The sequence below is a fragment of the Mesocricetus auratus genome, unplaced genomic scaffold, assembly GCF_017639785.1.
Source record: "Mesocricetus auratus isolate SY011 unplaced genomic scaffold, BCM_Maur_2.0 Super-Scaffold_4256, whole genome shotgun sequence".
NCBI classification, from domain to species: domain Eukaryota; kingdom Metazoa; phylum Chordata; class Mammalia; order Rodentia; family Cricetidae; genus Mesocricetus; species Mesocricetus auratus.
Genome location: NW_024429182.1, coordinates 41309521 through 41333947, shown reverse-complemented (window position 1 = coordinate 41333947; position 24427 = coordinate 41309521). Strand labels below are relative to the sequence as shown.

The window sequence follows — 24427 nt, the reverse complement described above, 5'->3', positions numbered from 1 at the left end:
TAGGGTTTCAGAGATGTTCTTCCAATTGAAAGAAATGAATGAAAAAGTGTCTTTCATAAAGGATTCTCTACTCTCCTTGGACAGCCAGGTGGGACACCTCCAGGATCTCTCTGCCCTGACTGTGGATACCCTAAAGGTCCTTTCAGCTGTTGACACGTTGCAAGAAGATGATGTTCTTCTGGCCAATAAAAAGCGTTCTGCTTGTAGAAAGCGTCCCCACAGCTGGACCAATGTCATCTGCGCAAATGTTCTAAGCAGCATGGAGAGCTGCGGAAAGGAGAAAGTTCAGTACTATAGCATGCCCCCTTCTTTGCTGCAGAGTCTTGCTAAGAGCCAGCTTCCCCCAAGAGTGCAGACAGGTGCCTTTTTAGAGATTACACACAGTAAGAGAGAGGCCTCACATGTAAGAGAAGACCAGGAGGAACAAGAAATGGAACCAAGGACAGTTGCTTCAGGAATGTCCCATGTCAGGCAAGCACACTCTAAGTACGGCCAGTTTCTCCTGGTCCCATCTTCCGAAACGCAAGCTCCTTTCTTCTCTTTTGAAAAACCCCCACCTCTTTTCAGATCATCCGAGGAGGCAGATATAGACGGCCTGGCCGTGGAACATGTATGCCAACATGATATCACCATCCATCTGCCTGTGCAGACCCCTGCTGCTTCCCACCAGACATTGGTAGCAGAACACCAGGAACAACATGAGGCAGTCACACAGATGTCAGGCAAACATGACAAGGCGGAAGATCCACTCACGCTTAGTGGCATGCCTGCTCCGGTGTCAATGACCTCTCTCCCTTCTGGAGCCGTGAGCATGCAAGCTGAAGGTGGCTATGTGAACTGGGCCTTTTCAGAAAGTGATGAAACCGATGTGTTTAGTTTTAAAAAAAAGTGGAAAACTTGTTTGCCCTCCACTTGCAACAGTGACTCCAATCTAGGTGGAAAATGCCCCTTTCGAACTGGAAGCAGGTCCAGACTGGATAGCTCAAGAAGACTGGCCCAGCACAGTAGTGAGCACTCAGTGCTGGCAGGACCATGGACCCAGTCAAGAAGATCCCTTTGGATCAATCCTCTCTGCAGAGACAGACCTCTCATTAGGAGTCACAGCTTCAGATTCCACAAGGATGAGAAACTGAGGAAGATCTGGAAGAACAATGGTAAGGAATAAATGCTTTAAATTTATTTTTGTATTTTCCCCACTCATACGATTTCTATTTTTTATTTTTAAAACTTCTCATGCAACTTATTTTGGTCATAGTCTCTTTCGTCTCCCAACTCCTCCCAGATCTTCCCCTATCCCCATAACTTCATACTCTATCTAAAAACAAAACAAAACAAAAAACTAAAAAACAAAGCAACCAAACCAAACCTGAAACAAAACAGGAGTTGTTTGTGTTGACCAATTGCTCCTGATCATGGGGCTCGCCCTGCCTGGGGTTTGGTTGACTTAGCCAGTCTCACTCCAGTCTCACTCCCTTGGGGAAAAGTGACTCTTCCCCATCTCTCAGCAGCTACCAATTGCAATAGCTCCTTGGTTAGGGTGGAGCTTAGTGTCCACTTCTGCTTCTTACTGGCGTTTCTATCTCGCATGAACTTGTGCAGGTCTGTGTGTGCTATCACAGTCCCTGTGAGTTCATATGTGCATTAACCCTGCTTTGTCTGGAAAGCACCGTCTCCTTGGAGTCATCTATTATCCCTGTGCATTACAGTCTTCCTTTCCACCCCCTTTTTATTCCTGCATGATCATTGAGGTGTGATAAAGACATCTGTTTATGGCTGGGTGAGGAGCAAACATTGTAAGAAGTGTGGTCATCTGCATTCCTACTCTTCTGAAAATGTCTGTGATTATCTAACATCATTCTTCTTATTATCCCAGTCCCTACTTTATTTCAAAACTGTCTCCATATACTGCTTTCAGCATTCATATGCACGCCATTTCCCTTCCAGGCCATTCAAGATCCTCGGAGAAAGGATCAACATGGATCAAAGCAAAACTCCTAACCAAGAACAGAAGCCTGTCAAAGAAGAACAGGAAGACCCAGGGACTCCAGGTGCCCGTAAGTACTCTTCTGAGTGACTGAGTCAGTGTCATCTCCCCCTGGCTCCTATTGTGGACACACAGTAACATTGTACTAGGTGTGAAGGCACATGTTTTGACTTGTTTACCTGCTCACAAGCTGAAAGCCGTTCACATTGTTTCCGGTTTGGGCTAGTTCAAGAGAGCCTGAGTGAGCACTTGTGTACAAGTCTGTCCACGAACATTTGCTCTAATTTCTCTTTGACAAGTGCTTGGGGAAGGGTGAGGAATGCCAGCATCCTGCGTTGTGTAATTGCTAACAATACCAGCACATGGCTTTCTGTGCCCACCTATGGCTTGTGAGTATATCACTTTCCTGCTTCCACATCTGTCTGCATGATGCTCAGTCTTGTCTCACGCACACTGGTGGCCTGGTAGTGTGCACCGTGGTGGGGTTAGTGAGTATTGACTCCAGCTCTTGGGAGACCTTCCATGCGTTCATCTGGTCTCATCTGTCTGGGTCTCTTATAGAATGCAGAAATTGGATTTGTTTGCTTACTATGATGTGTTCTAGTCTTTTGTTGGGTGTTTTTCATAAACCCCCTTCCCACTGGCTTGTTACCCCTTCACTGTCATAACCATTCTTAGAAGTATATTTACATTTAAAAATTTAATCAAATATTTGACTTTTCTCCACCCCCCATCCTCACCCTGAACCCAAGATATCACTAAGACTTGTTTTCTGATAGAATTTCTATACTTTTAGTTTCTACATTAGCTCTAGAGCACATTTAAAGGTAAATTGTATATGGGATAAGAAAGGATTGGATTTTTTTCTTTAATATGAATATGGAAAAATTCTATAATTTTTTGATAAAAGTGTGACTTTTTTCTATTGAATTACCTTAACAGTTGTCAAAAGCTAATTGACTATACAGACCCACAGTGTGTGTGACTCTACTTCTGTCTTTCTCCATGCCAATACTAAATCTATCTCAACCAAAACTCTATAAGTTGTGAAATCATGCATAAAAGAAATCCTTCGTTTTTCAAGAAATGATTTGGCTATTTTATGTTCCTTGCATTTATATATAAATTTAGTCTCAGATTTCAGTTTTTACACCGAAGCCTTCTGGGATTTGGAACAGAACTACTCTGAATCTGCATGCCAGTTGTGGGAAAATTGACATCTTATCCATAACTAGGTGTCTGATCCATTGGAAGTGATGTATGTCTAGCTAGCAGGTCTTTAAAACCCTTTCTTGGTAATTCTTTGTGGTTTTTAGCATTCAGATCTTGAGTATGTCTTCTTGCATGTGTAGCTAAATATTGAAACCACATATCAAAGTTTAAATTTTATTGTAATTATAGTTACTTTAATCTCCCTCTGTGTGTGTGTATGTGTAATGCCTTGATATTATATTTCACAGTATTGCCAAACTCATTTTGCTTCTGAAAGCAGGCATCTTTCCATTTTTTCTCTTGGACTATAATACAGGCAGAACCCAGGGCCTTTGTTTTTTCTTTTATTGCTCCTGGTGGAGAGTGCTTTGTCTTTCATCAGTAAATATGATATTTGTCAATATTGTTTCACACCAATTTACATGGTTTTCTTCTTTATCCTGCTAATTGATTTTTATAATATCAGAGTTAATATTTTGAACATTAAACCAGCTTTACTGGGATAAATGTCACTTGTCTACCTATGTATGTTTACATATGATATTAACTTTGCTAGTCTTTTTGCACCTGTGTTCCTGGGGCATTGTGTTTAGTTCCCTTATTTCCATAGCTTTGGTTTGGGTATCAGAATTATCCCAGAATCATTGGCTACATGTCTTCAGTTTTCTGTGTGAGTTTGTAAAAAATTGTTAATCTTTCAACACTACATATTCAGTTGAATTATCCAATAAAACCATCCTTGTGGGAAGGTTTTTAACTACATATTAAGCATCTGTAATAGTCATTGGGGTATTTAGATTGTCAAATTCTTAAGTTGGCTTTGACTATTTCTGTATTTAAAGACTTTACCCATTTCTTTTAATGTTTCCTGTTGGGCCAAGGGTCTGTGGATCTTATTATTTGGCATAGTGCTATCTATGATAGTCCCCTTCTCCCCTCCCCCTCTCTCCAGCTCTGTCTTGAGACAGGGAATCACTATGTAGTCCTGGCTGGCCTGAGACTCATACTCCTCTCACCTCAGCATCTCAGAGTGAAGATAGGTGTGTGCACTGCCTCATCCTAATATTCTCTTGTTACTTTTTTCCTGTTGCATAAAGGACACTGTCTCTTTCATTCTGAACATTTGAACTATCTTTCTTTGTTTAATGACCAGCCTGGCTGTAGGTTTTTTTTTTGAATGTGTTTTGTTAAGGTTTTTTTGTTTGTTTTTCTTTTTGAAAAAAAAAACTCAATTTTATTGATTTTTCCCAGAATTCAGTACTGTTTCATTTGTTCAGTTTACTTTGGATATGACTTGATTTTCTCTTTCTAGTTTAAGTAAAAAAACTTGGTTAATGATTTGGGAATTCCCAGTATGTAGAATGAATATTTTAATTTGTTCACTGACAATTTCATACATGTAAATATTTTATCATTTATTTTTTAATTCAGGCGTTCATGTATACAAACTCTGGTGGTCACATATTAGTCCAGTGAATCTTTTAAAATATTGTCAGAATGACTCTTATCTAATTTTGCAAGAATTCATCTTTCATGGTCTTCATATGTTTTATTTTATTTTTCTATTACATGGATTTCTTTTTCCGAATAAACTGAAAAAACACTCAGCTCTCTTTATTACAATAGTAAGAAGCAATTGAAGGTTTTTATTACTGTTTTAATTTTCTTATTATGAGTTTGTTTAAGTTACTAGTCATTTATTATTGGCTTAACATATGTGGTTTGCGTAAATCTAGAAATTTGTGTTTTCTATTTTCTACTTAATAAAGTATAGTCTTTTTGAGTATTCTTTTATAATATTCTGAATTTCTTGGATGTCTGCTGTAATATTTCCCCATTCATTTTTGCTTCTGTTAATTTGGGTCCTCTCTTTCTTTTGGTTAGCTGGGTCCAGGGGCCTGTCCATCTTGTAAACAAGCTCTTAGATTCATTGATTCTTTGTATTATTTTATTTGTCTCTTTTTCATTAATTTGCTCTGATTTTTATTATTTCTTCCCATCTACTGTGTTTTATTTATTCTTTTTTCTTCTGACCCATTCTTTGGCCTTTGGGTGGAATATTCTATAAATATCTCTCCATTTGCTATTCATTGTCATTTAATTCTGATGTGATGTTTCTCCCTTTATTTTATTTTATTTATTTTCCAAATGACCTATTGACTGGATAAAGTAGGGTACTGAAATTACCCACTATAATTGAGCTGGAGTTTATTTGCAATTTTACATCCAATGTTATGTTTTTCATGAAACTGAGCCCATCAGTGTTTGGGACATGAATGTTTAAGATCGCAATATCTTGGTTAATGATTCCTTGACTAGAATTTCTCTTCTGATTAGTTTTAGGTTGATTTTGTTAGATAGTAGGATAGTAACAGCTGCTTTCTTCCTGATCTCATTTGCTTGGAATACTTATTTTCTTTTTCTTTTTTCTTTCCTTTTTTGAAACCGGGTTTCTTTGTGTTGCTTTGAAGCCTGTCCTGGAAACCCTGTAGGCCAGGCTAGCCTGGAACTCACAGAGATCCACTTATCTATCTCTGCCTCTTGAGTGCTGGGATTAAAGGCAGGCACCATCACCTTCCTGGAGAACACTTCTTTTCATCTTTCAACTTTAAGATGGTACCTATTTTGAAGATAAACTGTGTTCTTGTAGAAAATAGAAAGATGGATTTTGTTTCTTAATCCACTCCACTAACTTTAGGTGAATGGGGAGTTGAAGCCATTGACATTTTTATTTATTACTGAAAGGTTAATTGATGCAATTTTTATTGTTATTATTGCTATTTTGTTATTTGTGTTGTTAGCCCTATTTTGTGGTTTAGTAATTTTGGCCTTGTTCTTTTTCTATACTCTCTTGGATGCTTTTTCCTGTCTTCAGCCTGGAGTATGGCTTCCATATTTCTCTGTAGGGCTGGTTTGGTGGCCATGAATTCTTGTAGTATGTTTGTATCTTGGAAAGTTTTTTTTCTCCAACTATGGCAGGTTGTTTTGCTGGTGCAGTGTTCTATGTTGACATTTGTGATCTTTTAGAACTTGAAGTACATTATTCCTCACTCCTCAGCAAAGAAGTTTATATATATATGAAATAGACTGAAACAATTATAGAAATCCATAACTGGGAAAAAGTGCAGAGAACAACTAACTATGGGTTGCCCAGCCCCAGCTGGTAGATATCATCAACAACACTACCCCAACACCTAAGACTCGGGGAATATTTTGGAAGAGGGGGCAGAAAGGGTATAAGAACCAGAGGATCAAGATATCTGCTGTGAGGTGTTATCCTCTATATATTGCATCCATGAAATCTCAAAAATATTGTTGCCTAAACAAGACCTACACAATGACATCTGTTGATAGGCCAGTGTGGATGGAGCACATCTCACAAGGCCTGACACCTAGATGGAGAGGTTTAGGTAAATGATGACTGTGGGGAGAGGGAGAATCAGTCTTCTTTAAGGACAAGCCCTCAATACATAATCCAGCTGGTCAACCCTTAACAGACACATACACGAGCAAAACTACATGGACTCAGCATGTTGAATGTATACATATGTGTATATGTAGGCACACACATGTAATAATAATTAAGAAAACCGTGAGTTTGAGAGGAGTTGGGGGCATGGGAGGAGTTGGAAATGATGTAAATATAGTATTCATATGTAAACACACCCCCAAATTAAGTTAGAAAAGAAACAGAAGCAAAGAGACAAGATAGAAACAATTATGTAAAATCATCCATTAGGGGAGAGAGTTAGCTTGATAAGGAAGGCTACTATCTCAGACAATGCCTGTTGCAATACCATGGGATAAACATTTTAGGAGATTTATTTTAGAATATTTCAAATGGTCTCAGTTCAACTAGGAATTCCACCTGAGCTCAAGTACTCAAAATTTCATTCGTGTATGACTTTGAAATTTGCCAGTTTGCCTATTGTCTCTCCCTGGGAAAGATGTAAGACAGCCATGGTATACATTGGAGACAATGAAGAATGTAAATAGTAAACTATTTTCTAAGTTCCCACATATTCTGATGGGGCAGAATTGAAATGCAATTATTTTGAACTGAAATCTTTTCCCCTCTTTATATTAGTAGATTTTTAAATATGATCTCCAGTCAGCAGCATGAGCTTTCCCTGGGAACACATTAGATATCTGACTCTCATCTTTCCCCAAGACTTTCTGAATAGAAATCCTGAGTGTTCAGGCCAGTGACTGGTCCTGAGCCCTAAGTGACTGTGATGCTTATTCAGATTCCACACCATATGCTGGTTCTTAATCATGACCACAAAGAGAATGCACACAGATGTGTATATCCTGCTAACCTGAATGATGGGGTTGTAAGAGTCCCAGGTAATTCAAAATGTGGCCAAGGCTAATCACTGTCTTCCACTGTGTACTTCTATTATCATAATGCAAAATATTGTTAGATTAATGTCATGGTGTTCTTACAAGTGACTTTCTCTCCAGGTGATAACTGTCAATGCCTGTTATCAAAATGACCAATTGAATTCAGAGTCAGGAGAAACAAACACCACTGAAAAGTACAACAAGAACTGGCTCACTGTGTCCAACTTCAGTCAGATAAGTATGTGCATTTGGAGCCTTGGACCCTAACATCTGGCAGAAGCCTCTAGGGCAGCTCAACCTATGGGTCCTGACCCTTTTCTGGCGTTGAACAACCCTTTCATAGGGGTCACATATCAGATATCCTGCATATCAGATATTTACATTATGATTCACAAAAGTAGCAAAATTACAGTTATGAAGTAGCAACAAAAATAATTTTATGGTTGGGAGTCACCACAATGTAAGGAAGAGTACTAAAGGGTCACAGCATTAGGGAGATTGAGAACCATTGGACTAGGGTGTGGTTTCTGATCTTATGTTTAGAGACACGGTAAGGAGACCGCAGAAGCCTCTAAGGGACCAGTTCTTTGCTACTTAGTAATGCTTCTAGAAGGGACAAAACTTCATTTGCTTAAAGGAATCGCTATCAGGATATAAAAAAGAATTTTTTTTGTTTTTTTGAGTCAGGGTTTCTCTGTGGCTTTGGAGGCTATCCTGGAACTAGCTCTTGTAGACCAGGCTGGCCTCGAACTCACAGAGATCTGCCTGCCTCTGCCTCCCAAGTGCTGGGATTAAAGGCATGTGCCACCACTGCCTGGCCGAAAAGAAATGTTAAAATTTAGATAATCTTTTATTTTCAAAGAGTGCTTCCCCCAAATTGGGGTCCTTCAGTTTGAATTAGAGCGAGGGGAGTTTGCTTACTTTTCAGAACCCTTAAAGCTCATGCAATACTGGTAAGGACCAGCCATTGTTGGTTATTTACTGTGGCCCACATGAGGGATTTATATGTGGACCCACTTAATGAAATTGTGAGAGAGAGCTACAAGCATGAGAGATAAGGTGAGATGAGACAGATTGGGAGCAGAAACACACACAAATGCAGCTTTGAACTTTGCACTGCAATTTCTTCTTAAAACAGAAGAAATCATGTGATCAAGGACACACATGCATACACACACACACACGTACACACACACATGAAATGTCTTAAGACACTGAATTTAAAACACTGGTAGTTCCTGCAGGGTCCTGTACTTCTTTATAAACCTTCCTCACTAAGATCGCTCGGTGGTCTTCAACTAAGTGGTGGTTTTTCACATCAACCCCTGCCCGTTGCCCTCCCCAGGGGACATCGAGCAAAGTCTGCAGACATGCTTGTTGTCACAATACAGAGGCGTGCTCTTGGTATCTAGTGAGAAGAGTCCAGGGATGCTATGAGACATCCTGTGACATAAGATACAGGTTTCAGGACAAAGAATTATCCAGACTAAAACATCAGTTCCAAAGTGGGTGAACCCTGTTTTCTATTTTAAAATACAGAACACTTTCTGAAGCTATTGTGAAGCATGCAGATGCAAAGCTAGAAGAAATATTAGAAATTAAATGACAATGATGTTTATTTATAAGTATGGCTCAGGAGTTTAACTAGTTAAACTCACAGTTAATTGGAAACTGGACCTTTACACATATCAAACTCATGCATGAAGGAGGCTGACACAGGAAGTTTGTGTCTTCCAGGCCAGTCTGGGTGAATAATGAGAACTTTCATCAAAGTAAAAACAAAAGCAAGTCAGTAAACAAGCAGAGAAAACCAAAAACTCTCACATAATTTTAGGATGGAATATAGTTATATAATATATTATATATTTTATAAATATTGTACTGTCGTTGAAACTATGTTTATTATAATTTTATCATATGCCAGTAGCTTTTTTTGTACTTCTCATATACATTTATATGGCACAAAATTACATAGAAAATATACTTATTGTCTCTTACATTTGTTACAACTCTTAGTTCTGTAGGTACCAGGTATAAACATAATAAAATAACATCTCTCTTTATCCTTTCTAAGAAAAGAATAAAAATTAAGCCTGATAGATAGCTTTCATTTTTTTCCCCTGTCTTTTGTTGTTATTGTACTTTTGTGTTTGGTGCCCTTATGAAGGAAGGATCACTAATTTACAACTAAAATTTCATATGTTTTAAAGTGCAGGTAATCGAGGGCAGGAGATGGTGAATATAAAAAAAAACCTACTGAATGTGTTTTATAGAACGTCATTATGGATTATTTAACTTCTGACTTTGATGGAGAAGTAAGAGTTAGTATAGGTGTGCTGGTTCAGTGAGTGAGGTACTAGCTGTGTAAGCCCAAGGATGTGCGTTCAATCCCCAGTATTTGTTCACAAGTGGAAAAAGTACTCTCTCACCTCCTTGTGCAAAAGCCACACGTGCATGCTTTGCAACAATCGTAAATGCATTTAAAAAAGAAAAGTAGAAGTTATTGTAAATGCAAATACAACTATAGAAGAGTAGAAATAGAACTTACAGTGTTCAATCACAAGAAAAAAAAAGGAAAAATGAAACTTGGTGAAACTTTCTAAAAATAGAGAAAACTATATCTAAGTTTGAATAAACGTACTGTGTCCAGATTTTTCTATTTGAGAAATGTGATTTGAATGTAACACATTTCAGCCCATTTTCTAATTTTTCTTCTTCTTTTGAAAACAAGATTTAGAACCGTATATATATCAGAAAATGAAAATGAAGGAAATTGAACAACATATGACACAAGGCAGTGACTACCTCAAGCAGGCTCAAGAGGTAAAAATATTTTAAGTGTTTTAAGGATTTGCTCATGTAACACTTCATTTGGCTCTACTGACTTTATTGCTACAGCCCATAAATGGCCTCTGTTTTTACTGGCCTTGGATTAAAATCCTTGGGGACTACATGCTTAGGTCAATCCTGGCTTAGTTTTCTAACCTCTCCACATCAGCCTTTGTTCTTTTTCCTCATGCAGTTTGCTTATCCTGGGGATGCCCAGCACAAGATAAGGAACCCACGTTTTCAGATATGTCATATGCAAGAGAAACAGGTTCTCTCCAACATGCTTTTTAGAAGCAGATCTAAGATAATCATGGAGGAATTACTGTAAGACAGATCACAGATGACCTGAGAAGAAACTTTTACCAAGTGGACTGTTTCAAGGACAAGATGATTGATTCTGGAGACAGTGAATTTCTAGTGTGTTTGGTCATCTACCATAGGCTGTGGGAATGTGTTCAGACATGGGGAAGGGGCTAAAACACTACAGAGAAAAGGCCCCTCTCTATTCCTCTAATACCCAGATGTTTAGTTTTGCATTCTGCTCTTCTACCACCTACAAATATGTGCCTTGTTTCAGTGCCATCTTCACATGTGGCATGTGAGACAGTAATAGAAGGAAACTCATTTTGGTCTTGGTTTGAATAACTGAACTCGGGCATTGTAAACACTACCTGTAGAAATATCCTCAGGCATTTCTGTAGCAACGACATCTAAAAGAACTTAAAAATGCTCACTTGAGGATAATTGTAAGGAATTGTAATTTGACCTGTGTTCAAATCCCAAGTCTATCATTTCCATCTCTCCCAGATAAGAATGTATGTGTCAGTTAGCCTGGGAGTGTCATTAACTATCATTGTAAAATGCTCTTTATAAGATTATTGGTAGTATCCATACAAGACAACTCACAGGAAAATGCCTAGTACAGTGTCTGGAGCACACTGTGTCTCAAGAAGTATGACTTGGATAAACAGGAAATAGAATGAGGTAAATCCAGTGTGATGCTTTTTTAGCGCTCCCCCATTCACCTGGAGCAGTTGTGTACTTATGACAGGATGGTGTAATGACTGATGTTACCAAAATCCTAGCAAAAAAAACTCATGGGACCAAAGGCTGGTAGTTTGAGCATACAGTCAGTCATGGGTCTGGAAGGCACAGTGGGAGGTGGGAGTAGCAGAGAGTTAGGATGCTTGTTCGCAAGTCTGTAGACCAAGGAGCTGAAAGGGGATTCTGGCACTCAGAAGGCTTGCTTGTCTCTCTGTTTTTAATTCAGCTTAGGAGCTCAGACCATAGGAAGGCGCCCTGTCCATCAGAATGTGGTTTCCCACCTCAGTTAATCCTCTTTGGAAATGCCCACACAGACACAGTCAGAGGTGTACCTCATCATCTTAGGTTTCTATTGCTGTGAAGAGACATCATGACCACAGCAACTCTTACAAAGAAAATGTTTAATTGGGGTGGCTTACAGTTTCAGAGGTTCAGTCCATTATCATCATGACGGGGAGCGTGGTGATGTGGGGGCTGATGTGCTGGAGCTGAGAGTGCTACATCTTGACCAGAAGGCACCAGAAAGTCAACTGACTCATTGGGCAGTATTCTGAGCAAAGGAAACCCCCACAATGACACACTTCCTCCAACAAGGCCATGCCCACTCCAACAAAGCCTCATCTCCTAATAGTGCCACTCTCTATGAGATTATGGGAGCCAATTATATTCAAACTACAACATTCCACACCCTGGTCCCATAAGCTTTGAACAATATCGTAATGCAAAATGTATTTACAGTCTCAACATTGTTTTAAAATCCAAAGTTCAAAATCTCTTCTGAAATTCATCCAATCTCTTAACTATAATAACTTGTAAAAATCAAAATAAAAAAGCACACCATGTGCTTCCAATATGGCACAAGCTATATATTATCATTCCCAAATGTAGGGATGGTAGCATAGCAAGGAAATACTGGACCAAGGCAAGACTGAAACCAGGTGAGCAAACTCCAAACTGTGTCTCCATGTCTGATGTCAAAGTGCTCTTCAGATTTCCAATTCCATTCAGCTTTGTTGACTGCAGCACATTTCTTTCTCTTGGGCTGATTCCACTTCCTATTAGCAGCCCTCCTCCAAAGGTAATCCACAACCTGGGCATTTCTAACATCTTGGGTTCTCCAAAGCAATCCATGTTTCAACTTCACAGCTTCACATAAAGGCTTCTCTACTAGGCCTCCATTCAGTGACACTCCTGACACACGCCTGGCTTCAGTAGTTTTATTCCATAATTCCTGTCTTCTGTCCTTAGCTCTATACCCAGAATCATGTGGCTGAAACTGCCAAGTTCTGTTGCTTGCTGGGGCTGGAACATGGTCCCCTCATCTAATTACATCTACACCATTTTTCTGTCTTTTACTGCCTAAGTTTGGCTATTCTGAAACTTGCTCTGTAGACCAGGCTGCTGTCAAACTCAGAGATCTGTCAGCCTCTGCCTTCCCAGTGCCCGGATTAAAGGCATGCCCCACCACACCCAACCCTAAACTTTTCTTTAGTTCTTTTTCACAAATTGGGAATTTAGTTGGGTGGAATCTTGCCCTGAGGTCACTATTGCATTTCTTGGTCAGTTTATCTCCTTGAACACATAATTTAGTTCTATTCTGCTTCCTGGAGCTCATTTTCTCCTCAAAATTTTCATTTTGTAATTTACCTTGCTCAGCTTGCTCCTTTTCATTATAAATCTTCATTAGAGCTACCACCAAAATTTGCATGACAGAGTCTGTATGAGGCCATTTTGAAATTTCCTCTGCCAAAATTCTTCACAGGCAGACACTTCAGACAAGGGCAAAAGACAGCCATTTTCTTCACCAAAATATCACAAGAAAGATCTCTAGGCAGCATGCTGAAATTCTTCCCTGAAACCTCTTGAGTCAGTCCACCCTCCCATAGTTCAGATAACTCTTAGCACCACGGTCTTCCATGTTCCTACTAGTATGGCCTATTAGGCAGTGCTGAGAGCATTTCACTGCTTTCCAAACCCAAAGTACCAAAGTCCAAATTCCTCTAAACAAACACATAGTCAAGCCTATCATATTAGTACCTCACTTCTGGTACCAACTTCTGACTTAGGTTTCTATTACTGTGAAGAAACATCATGACCATGGCAATTCTTATAAAGAAAACATTTAGTTGGGGTGGCTGGCTTACAGTGTCAAACGTTCAGTCCATTACCATCAAGATGGGGAGCATGGTGGTATTTAAAATGTGGTGCTGGAGCTGAGTGTGCTACATCTTGACCAAAAGGCAGCAGGAAGTCAGCTGATTCCCTGGGCAGTATTCTGAGCATAGGAATGACACACTTCCTCCAACAAGGCCATACCTACTCCAACAAAGCCACATCTCTTAGTAGTACCACTCCCTGTGAGATTATGGGGGCCGATTACATTCAAACTAGCACACTCATTAATGCCCTATGTGTTTCTTTTTTTGCGGGGGGTGGGAGGGATAGTTTTCCAGACAGTTTCCCTGTGGCTTTGGAGGCTGTCCTGGAACTAGCTCTTGTAGACCAGGCTGGTCTCGAACTCACAGAGATCTGCCTGCCTCTGCCTCCCGAGTGCTGGGATTAAAGGGGTGTGCCACCACCGTCCAGTTTCTTACCATATTGACGATAAAAATTATCCTTTGTATCTGCCAAGTTGGACCTCCATTCCTTCTTTCAGACTATTAGCTGATTAATCTCTATTCCTGCGAAAATTTTCATACATTGCATTTTCCTTTCAATGTCTCCATAAAAGTAATTTCATTCCGTTAAAACCCTCACTTGTGGAGCTACCCTGGTTACATGTTAATGTTATGCATCTTTATATCTTGTGTTTCCATTGTTGATTTGGAGAGAGGTACTGAATCTGTCAGAGGAAGGAAGAGTGTACTTTGCTGATGAGTGACTGAAGGGATGGGATGGGTGTGCTGTGTGCACTCCTAATGTCTGTTCCCTTCTGTTCAGGACCCAGATGAAAACGCTTCGTGGAGTCCCAGGAGCAGCAACCTCACCAGGGGCTTCCTGTGAGTATTTCTGTGTGGCTCTCATCAAGAGCTTCTGGGTTCTGTCCTCCAACACAAGTTTGGTTTGGTCAGAATAGTAAGAAAAAATGCAGATGAGGTGACTTTTTTTGTATGTGTGTTAGCAAGAATGGAAAAAATATTCTTCAAGTTTTCCAGTTTCTGGTAATAGTTCCTCACCTGAGTCCCTTAAAGAATATTGAGATAAAACATATACTTTGACAGCCAATGAACAATTCCTTGGTAGTGTCAAAAAACCCACACATGGATTGATCATTATACCTATTTACATTATAAGATTGTGAATGTGATTTACAGTGTAAAATAAATGTATTTTATCTTAAAAAAACCCAAAGGCCTGATTGAATTTATTCTCTATATTTAGAAATGATGTATTTATATTTATTTTATGTGTTTCCCCTGCATATATTTATGTATACATGTTTGTGTAGTGTTCTTGGAGGCCAGAAAGGATCCCTCGGATCTGTAATTACTGGTGGCTATGGTCAACCAGGTGGATACTTGGAATTGAACATAAGTCTTCTGCAAGAGCAACAAGTGCTCTTAGCCACTAAGATGTCACTCCAGACTGTGTTTGCTAGATTTCAAAAGCCATTCCTCCCAGTGTGTTACTTTTACAGAATGAGGTTGACCTTTACTTCCTGGTTTTCAGTGGCATTCTTGTTGTCAAGGCATCCACAAGGATTAAGACAGAGAGGGAGGGAAGATGGGAAGGAGAGAATCTGGTTGTAGAGTTGAAGATATTCTCGAATCTTGATTATTCAGAGAAATGAAATTTGAAACCCAACAAAGTAAAGATGATTCCATTTTATTTTAGTTATTTCAAGAGACATGATCTCATTATGGTGCTTAGGCTGGCCCTGAACTTCTGGGCTCAAGGGATCCTCCTGTGTCAGCATCCCAAGTAGCTAGTGCTGCAGGTGTTTGGCACTGTTATGGTGTGATGCTTCACTTCACCTGTAGTGTGTGTGTGTGTGTGTGTGTGTGTGTGTGTGTGTGTGTGTGTGTGCTTACTTTTCTAGTTACATCATCAAATCATCTACTGAGTTATGGGGTAGAGAAAATCACTCCCTGTGAAGGCAGGATGATATAAAGAAGGTAGGAGATGACTTCCAGTTATGGTTCTCAGCTCTGTTGACATGGCCTTTCTTGGGAACTGCCACCACAGCCCCATGGAAGCCTGTTTCTAGACCTAAAGGACACATGACTTTCTTCTCTCAAAGGTTCAGTAGTTTGTGCTCATGCAGAGTGGTGGGTTATTGCAGCATGAAATTAAACAATAATTGTAATTGTCCTTTCTTCCTCAAGGACCTTAAATACTGGAGATATTCTCTGAATGCATTTAGTCAGACTTGCCTGTGGCCACTTGTGCACTTGAGCAGGGCAAGTAACAATTTAAAGAGAGCTAATTTCAGCCTGTGAACATTTAGGGGCCACGTGGGCTAATGAAACTGATTTGTGGGCTTGTCCAGAGACATTCTCAGACTCATTTGTAGGCATCTGCTTTGCATAGTTCAGGCACCCTTTAGTTTAATTGATCCTGAACAACACAAACACAGTTAAATCTTATATATGTTGTGTGATCACACAGCTAATTAAAACCACTAACACCACCATTTCTCAATTAGCTTGGGGCATAGATAATAAGTGATTTACATGCCTTACTGGCATTAATTTTTCTGTGAAGATAATTGTATGGCTACAGACTTCTCTATGGTAAAATAGGATAAGATGGAGCAGAGACTGTGATATACATGTGTGATATATTATATAAAATATAATAAAGAGTATATATGTATGTATATACACTCTATTGCTGTTTCAGATATTTTTCAGTGTTTTCAAAATTAAAAGTTTAAAACAGTGTTTTCTAAATAATTTCATTTTCTCTCCAAACAGAACAAGAAGCTCAACTGAAGCTGACAGTAAGTTTTTATATTTAAACATTTATTTTCAATTTTAATCTTATTGATGATGGAGTTCATTTTCTTGACTTTGTATTCTTTTTGTTGATGCTGTTTTTGAGATACATACAAAGTAGAAAACTCAGTAGAAAAACAGAGATATCCCAGATAAATCAGGACTGATGTGTGCTTTTTCATTTTTGTTTTGTTTTATTTTTGTGATACTGAGGATTCGACCCAGGGCATTGTATACTCTAGGCAAGTACTTTACCCTCTGGGCTATGTCCCCAGCTAGAGATTCTTTGAATAACCTGATTAGACTGTAATTTTCCTGTAGTTTCTCTGGATGAGAGCAGAGACACTGGACTCATTTTGACTCTGCAACAATTGATAGTGTCATGTTTTACAGACACTAGGAGTCAATCACACACTTTCTCTTATATGGTTTCCTGGGCTCTGTGCCCCGAGTGTCTGAATAGGACCTGGTCACCTAGCCAGCTGCTCTTGTGTGTTTTTGCTTTTTCTCTGACATAGAGCACTGTGCTGGCAGGCCTGTAGTCCATCAGCACTCAGCCAATATGTGTTAAATAAATACCACTGAGGTCTTGAAGCTCCTTAGATGTTGAAGTCTAGATTGAAACCCAACTTTGTCAGTATTAGATGACCATGATAGTCCATCTTCCAGGTGGCATTAGGGAAATCCATAAACCTTGGTATTCCATGGTTTTATATCAATTAGCAAATAGCTGTGATTACAGTTGCATGTGTTTTTCTCTAGTACACTGCATTTACTTTTCTGAAGGGTGAGCACCTGATCCTGTTCATTTCTCGTGCCTAGCTTGACCCATAGTGGGCACTTAAAGTCTACATTACTGACTGAATTCAGAAATGGAAGCCCTTTCTGCTGACCATAACTTTCAGCCTGCCACCCAAAGGATACTTGCTCCCTTCTTTATCTGGCAGTAGGAGCAAGAGCGCTCCATGAACCTGGGGTCACTTGGCTGTTGACTATAGTAGGTATAAAGCAGTTGCTGCCATGAGACTGAAGTTTCTCCAGTTTAATTTTGATTTTCATGGAACAGCAAAATCATTTCAAAGGATTTCCCTGGAGCCTTATGATTTAGGACTGGTATAGACAGAAAAGTGAGGGTTAACATTGGAGGAGCTGTTCCCAACACAGGGTTCTGGTTTAGCTTAGCAAATCCCATGCTGTGATACTAGCCACCTGCTCCCAGGTGTCTGGCATACATTTAATGTTTTGTCATTAGTTTTAGTTGGTGAGGTGGTGTGCTGATAACTTGGCATCAATATTGTCTTTGCATGGGTAGGTGCGTCTTGGCAAGGAGCTTAAAGGATCATGCTTCTGGGATGGCATGATGGGCAGCTGTGTGCCTTCTGTAACCCAGAGATGTAATTGGTTCAGAGGAAATACATCTTGGATGCTAATATTACCTGTCTTTCTTCAATTCCCTATATAAATATGCTTGGAGATATTACACTGATGATTGGAAGCTGTCAGGATACCATGTACAATAATGAGTTAAAGGATATTGGGCAAGCTTTTCTGTAGAGTGAGAAGCTATTGTGATGAAGCCATTTAATAGTAACTTTGAAGGTAGTGTACAAACATGTATTTATCTGCAGCCACGTAATTAAAATGTCAATCATTTCTATGATTTCAGAGATCTCAGCCTCTTTAAAAAGCCCTCAAGAGCCTCACCACCATTATTCAGGTAGGAAGCACGTGTGCAGAGATGGGTCAGCTGAGCTAAATGCGTGTGATCCTGCACTTGTAAACATGAACATCCATCAGCTCCACGTTGTCAATACAGCTTCAATTCAGAAAATTGTTCTCTCTAACAGTTAGAATAATTAAATTTCCCAACCACGGCACTGACTCAGAAAAACAAATTGTTGGCGTAAGAGAATTCGCATAAAAAATTGTATGTGTGTGAGTGTGTTGGTAAATTCACATTTTGAAGGAGATATGCCCTTGGTGTCTAAAATTTCCTTACAAACTCAGTGCTAGCCAAAATCCAAATATCTTAGTGTTCTGAACAACTTCCTTTGTATTGTTTCCTTTTTATTACAATACTGGGGCTTGAGCTCACAGCGTTGTTGGACAAGTGTTCTATCACTGAGCCATATTCCAGTCTGATTCTAATGTTTTGGATTGGGAAAAGGACAGACTTGGAAGTCCTCGGTGAACTTGGAGTCCTCAGTGAACATAACCATTGAATAGATGCCACCCCTCACCGAATAACCCCACAAACATGCCTTGTAAAGTGGCCATTAAACAGACATGTCAAGGGGCCAACTCTGTTATTCAGCAACGCCTCCATTTTGGCTGTCGTTCTTTCAGAGTGGGGGTGATTGTCCTTGCCCTTTCTGAGGGACAGTCTGCCACTGAGCCATTAGAGAATTAAGAGGCAAATACTTTTGAGATGCAAAGCAACATAGACCAGCTGGCCCTGTGCCCTGGTGTGGTTCCTTGATGGTCACTGCTCTCAGTGGCTGAGATGACTTAACTCAAGGACAAGGCTTTTACGGCATCTAGCAGTCAGTGTGAACAAGACCTTGCTGGCACTTTAATTACCAGTCTTATCATATGAAGGTCGCTTGTTTAGGGTTCCATAATAGACTGCCCTCTCCTGAATTCTCTTCTGTGGTGAATAACAGTTCTGTGGATTTCAGCCTCCTCATTCGAGGCTCCTAAGACTTGGTCCTACAACTCAGCAGTGATCTGTTATTTTGACTCTAACTGTAGTCATAGAGATGTCCCTGGCGAGAACGAGGAATACTGTAACTCATACAGACTCTGATCTGTTAGGCTATGGCTCTTGGCAGGAAAATGCAGATCACTTGCCTCTAATTAAAATTAGTGTTCCATTCTCTCTGGGAAAAAGAAGGCTAACTCTGCAAAACCAACAGTAGATGTCCCCACAGACCACAGTGCGCTGGGTTTGCCTTGGAAAAAGGAAACCAGAGACTATGAAACATAGATTAAAATTCATTTAAAAGAAAGACCCACATAGTATTTTCGTCAGTGTCTAATTTGTTATTTGGGAGGGCGAGGAGATAGCCCCTTTTTAGACCATGTTATATAATCTCATGTGAAAGTCTCCCCAGACTAAGATAGCCTTATTGTATAAGGCATATTTTATATTTAAAACTATTATTTATAATATTTTTGCTAATGGAGAAAATAAAGGATGTTTGGAATGAAATATGTTGGAATTTGTATTTTGGTATGTGGGGCATTTTCTAAGTTTAATCGGTGCAGACCTAAAGCAGTCAATCTGTTTTTGTTTGTAGCCATTGAAAGGAATAATTTAATGAGGCTTTCTCAGACCATACCGTTTACACCAATCCAGCTGTTCGGTGAGTAGTGTCTCCTCCTTCTTGAGGCTAGGCGAGGGCAGAATGAATGCTGGCATACAACACAGCACAAACAAACAAAAAACCCTCCCAAACCAAAAAGTATGTTGCTTCACTTGACTCACAAATTTCATTTTGCCATGTGGTAGATGAAGGAAATTCGTTTCCCAAAGTAGAAATTCTTGTTAACTACTGTGGCCAGCATTTAGGGTTCAGAGGCTGGTGCCATGGGGGTGGGACCTACGGGGGTCAGCAGTTGGGAAGCAAGTGTGATGCTGCACCTGGCATTCAGTGATTCTAGGCTGGACACGCACGGGGAAGAAAAGAGCAAGCCAGCTTTACATAATGAATACAGAAGAAAGCGCTACATGGCAGTGTGTTGCAAGCTGACAGTCATGGGCAGAGAAACCCTTTGTTGTTTTGTATTTGTTTGTTTTGTTTCATGTACATGGATTGCTCTTTCTTCAGACTGCAAATGCAGTTTTTAAAAGCTGGAGCAGTAAGGAAAAACAAGTCAGTGTTAGCCAAGGGTATTGGAGTTTTTCTGCCTAGCAGGATAAAGCACAAGCAGTTGACAGCATGACAAAGGTCCCTACACTGCCCTCCATCTTCATTCGCCTCCCACTGTTCCAATGGGGAGAGACCAGGTTGGCTTCTGATTGTTTATGCAGATGCCTCCTTCTTCCACTTGGCTCCGTGGTTCATTTTGCAAATCAATAGCTCTTCTCTAAAGCCACGAGGAATTAGGACTCCAAAGAGCTTTCCAGTGGCATCCATTTGGGCATCAAGAGTAACATTTGAGAATATACCACACTTTCTCCAGATACGATTATTGATAAGGAATTAGAAACAAGGGTGAGGACATAGATGGCTTCCTTTCTGGTAACTTAATACAGTGTTCACAGAGAATAATCAAATAAACAAACAGCAGCAGAAACAATCAAATAAGGACTATTTGAAGCAAAGGTATAAGAAAACACTGAGTTACAACCTTGAGGGGAACTCTCATTACTCATTACTTTGCTTATGCAGCTATGATATTGTATCGGTGAAGTCTGAGTCCAGCAATGACCCCCTCTTGCTCTCTCAGCTCAGAGTGGGAGCTGTGTAGCAGCTGAGCTGTGTGTTGTGTTTAAAGTCCTTTTAAGTGGAGCTGAGTCTGTATCTGAGATCCTGGTTTGCTGTAAGTCCGATAACACTTGTGATCTATACAACAAACCACTGAAATGAATGTTATCCTTCCCTTTTACCAATAAGGAAATACAGGCTTTCAGTAACTTGTTAATGGACATGAAAGAAAACAGTAGAGGCTCAGATATTGACATTAGTACTGAGTAATTCCCACTGGGTAAAACCATGAATTATTGGTGAGCTAAAATTACACTGTAGGAGCAATGGACACAAGCAAAACCACACCCCAAAAACCCAAAATCTATCATGTTGCCTATGCGTAAAGCAAATGTACTCATATAGTTCACAAACAGTACACAGCATAGTTAACATTACATGAAGGGCAGTTATAGAAATGCTTGCTCCTTAGGGACTGGTAATGACGAACTCTAGGTTAAACTGTCTCTAAAGATAGAGTTGTCTTGAGCCAGGTGTCATAGCATGTGCCTATAATCTCATCACTCATGAGGTTACGGCACGAGGATCAGAAATTTGGAGCTAGTATGGGCTATGTAATGATTGCTAGGTCAGCCTTCATTATAAACCATGTCTCCAATAAAGCCTAACAGTGGCGTCATGTTCGTACTGCTTTACTATTGCAGTTGTCTAATGAGTTTACAGTAAGTACAACTTAATTCCTCAATGCCATTCGATGCTTTGTTTTCCTCCCTCTCCCTACCTTCATCCGAGGACAAGTCAGGTCAATTTGTGCCCTGCCCGTGCTCTCGCTCCAGCTAGCCTCATCCTTCTTGATCACAGGGACACTGAGTGGATCTTCAGGGCACCAATCACATGCCAGACGTGCTGACTTAGTGAACTGGCTTTCATTTCTTATTGCAGCCGGAGAAGAAGTAACTATCTTCAAGCTCGAAGAGAGTTCCCCTCTGACTCTGGATAAGAGCATGTCCTCTTGGTCCCAGCATGGGAGAGCTGCCATGATTCAGGTGCTGTCACAAGAAGAAATGGATGGGGGCCTCCGAAAAGCCATGCGAGTCATCAGCACCTGGTCTGAGGATGAAGTTCTCAAACCCGGGCAGGTGTTCATTGTGAAGTCCTTTCTCCCGGAGGTTGTACAGACATGGTATAAAATCTTCCAGGAGAGCACCGTGCTTCACCTTTGCCTTAGGGTAAGTCTGAAGCTGAGAGACCCAGAGGCAAGATGGGCAGAATAAGGACATAGAAGTCTGGCTACACCCTTATTTAAGATGGTTTTTCTTCAACCAAAGGGAGTTTGTAAATTTTTGAAGGTGGTGGAGGAGTTTTGTCATTTTTGTTGTGTAGCACATTTGCTTTTGGGGTATAGAGAACTAGAAACTAAATGAGATTAGATGTTGGGCAGTTAGGAACTGTTTGATCTTTAGTCTTTAAGTAAGAATCTTTGATCTTTAAATAGGAACATGTTAGTGAACCAATGTTTCGTTTCTGAGAATTTCATGAGCTCTGCATTTACATTTGCACCCCTTTCTTCCTCGCCAACACCTTCCATGTTCCCCACAATTCTTTCCCAAATTCATTACCTCATTTCCTACAATTATTATGGATAATTGCTATTGATCACACACACAACACACATATTTGATATATATATATATAATCAATTCTTCTTCTTTTTTTTAAAGGAAATTCAACAGCAAAGAGCTGCCCAAAAACTCATCTATACCTTCAACCAAGTCAAACCACAAACCATTCCCTACACGCCGAGGTGGGTAAGCCTGACACTGTGGCTCTCTATTATAAGAATTCCATTTAGCCTCTTCTCGGCTCATGAGATATGAGAAATATCAGACCCAAGGGAAAGTTCTCTGTGACCCGTTACAGGGTTCTTCCTTCCATAGTTATACACACTGGTATGAAGATAATTAGATGTTCCAGATACACCAGGGCTTAAGTTCCTGAACTTATGCGACTGGAAGAAACGTTCAGACAGATGAATGACCAACATTTCAGATACAGGAAGATGCTGGGTGTAGTTGCTAACACCCAGGGGTATTTTGGCCCCCAAACATGTCTGTTTAAAGCTTAGTTGCTTAACCTCGCATCCTAAACCAGTTAGGAAGTTTGCATTCATGAACCTTCATGATTTTCCCTTGGGTGTCTTGATGAGCTTCTATTCATTTATCAAGGCAAATGATAAGTTGGTACTGAGGAATCAGAATGAAGCCTGTTCTCCCATTTTACAAGAAATTTTATAGAGTCCAGAATGAAAAGTTGGATCTGGTACTCATAAAAACGTTGGCAAGTTTTCTCAAAGAAAAGGGAGGTGAGTCAGGTTGGGAACAAACCTCCTAGTTGTGGGGGTTCCCTCTTTCCATGGAAAGGCCAAGGGTAGATGATTTGTGTAGCAGAGTGCTCTGTGTGGTAACTGCTGTGCTTGATGTCTTCTAAGGGATCATTGGCTTCTTTTTCCATCACAGGTTTCTGGACGTTTTCTTGATCTACTGCCATTCAGCCAACCAATGGTTAACTATTGAGAAGTACATGACAGGAGAGTTCCGGAAATACAATAACAACAATGGCGATGAAATTGCCCCCACCAACACCCTGGAAGAGCTGATGTTGGCTTTCTCTCATTGGACATATGAGTATACCCGGGGAGAACTGCTGGTTTTAGATTTGCAAGGTAACTAATTGAAGCTGCAGGAGGCAAAGTTTCTAGAAATCACATGAGGACTCGGGTGGGTGCATGGAACTGCTCTATCTAGCTTGGCAGAGAGATATAGGTATTTAGTTCAGAGATATTGCAAAATGATGAGCATGAGTACCCACTCTGCTGTTTTCTGCTTAGATAGAGGGGGAAATACAGGCAGAAAGTTAATTATTTAAATCTTAAGCGTTTAACTACATGGGGAATGGTTTTTGTACCATTTGTTTCAGGGTTACCACTTTGCCTTGTCTTTTTTTTTTTTTTTTTTTTTTCGAGACAGGGTTTCTCTGTATTGCTTTGGAGCCTGTCCTGGAACTTGCTTGGTAGACCAGGCTTGGTCTCGAACTCACAGAGATCCACCTGCCTCTGCCTCCTGAGTGCTGGGATTAAAGGCATGCGCCACCACCGCCTGGCTTGCCTTGTCTTTAATTTACCAGTAAAATTAAATACATATCCACATACCTGGGAAAGCTTAAATTCTGGATACTTCTCATTATTTTGAGATTATTGCCTTGGCAATTTATGATTTAGTTTGCTTTCTTTGATGTATTCCTTGATATGACAGTTCAGGGAAGTTTAGTCTGGGCTCATAGACTGGAGCTGTGGATTCAAATAAGGGATCTAGTCAAGAAGCCATCATAAAAGTTACCTCATTTAATCCCAGAAGCAGCACCTTCAAGCATATATTATTGGGAATTTAGGACCAGAAGGTTTAAATAACTTGCCTTGGGTTGCACAGCTCTTAAAGGAGAAGCAGGAAACAGGCTTAAGTGGTGTGACCCTACATATCCTTTTCTCCTCCCCGCACTCCTGGATTTCTTTAAGAGTGTCATTCTGAGAGGAAATGACCATCCTAGGGTGTATTTAAACAACCTGAACTTTCTTCTTTTCCTTTCTGATT

General features: G+C 40.1%; 1 protein-coding gene across 1 annotated transcript in view; it reads left to right on the top strand.

Annotated features, from left to right (window-relative positions):
- The window catches only part of Trpm6 (transient receptor potential cation channel subfamily M member 6), a 133666-nt gene that overhangs the window by 94572 nt on the left and 14667 nt on the right, over positions 1 to 24427 (top strand). Inside the window, exons 26-36 of the mRNA XM_013117383.3 lie at positions 4 to 1154; positions 1945 to 2054; positions 7661 to 7778; positions 10272 to 10363; positions 14354 to 14412; positions 16330 to 16355; positions 18017 to 18067; positions 19650 to 19715; positions 21723 to 22009; positions 22502 to 22584; positions 23297 to 23502. Of these exons, the coding sequence (XP_012972837.1) occupies positions 4 to 1154; positions 1945 to 2054; positions 7661 to 7778; positions 10272 to 10363; positions 14354 to 14412; positions 16330 to 16355; positions 18017 to 18067; positions 19650 to 19715; positions 21723 to 22009; positions 22502 to 22584; positions 23297 to 23502 (2249 nt within the window). The remainder of the gene's footprint in view (positions 1 to 3; positions 1155 to 1944; positions 2055 to 7660; positions 7779 to 10271; positions 10364 to 14353; positions 14413 to 16329; positions 16356 to 18016; positions 18068 to 19649; positions 19716 to 21722; positions 22010 to 22501; positions 22585 to 23296; positions 23503 to 24427) is intronic.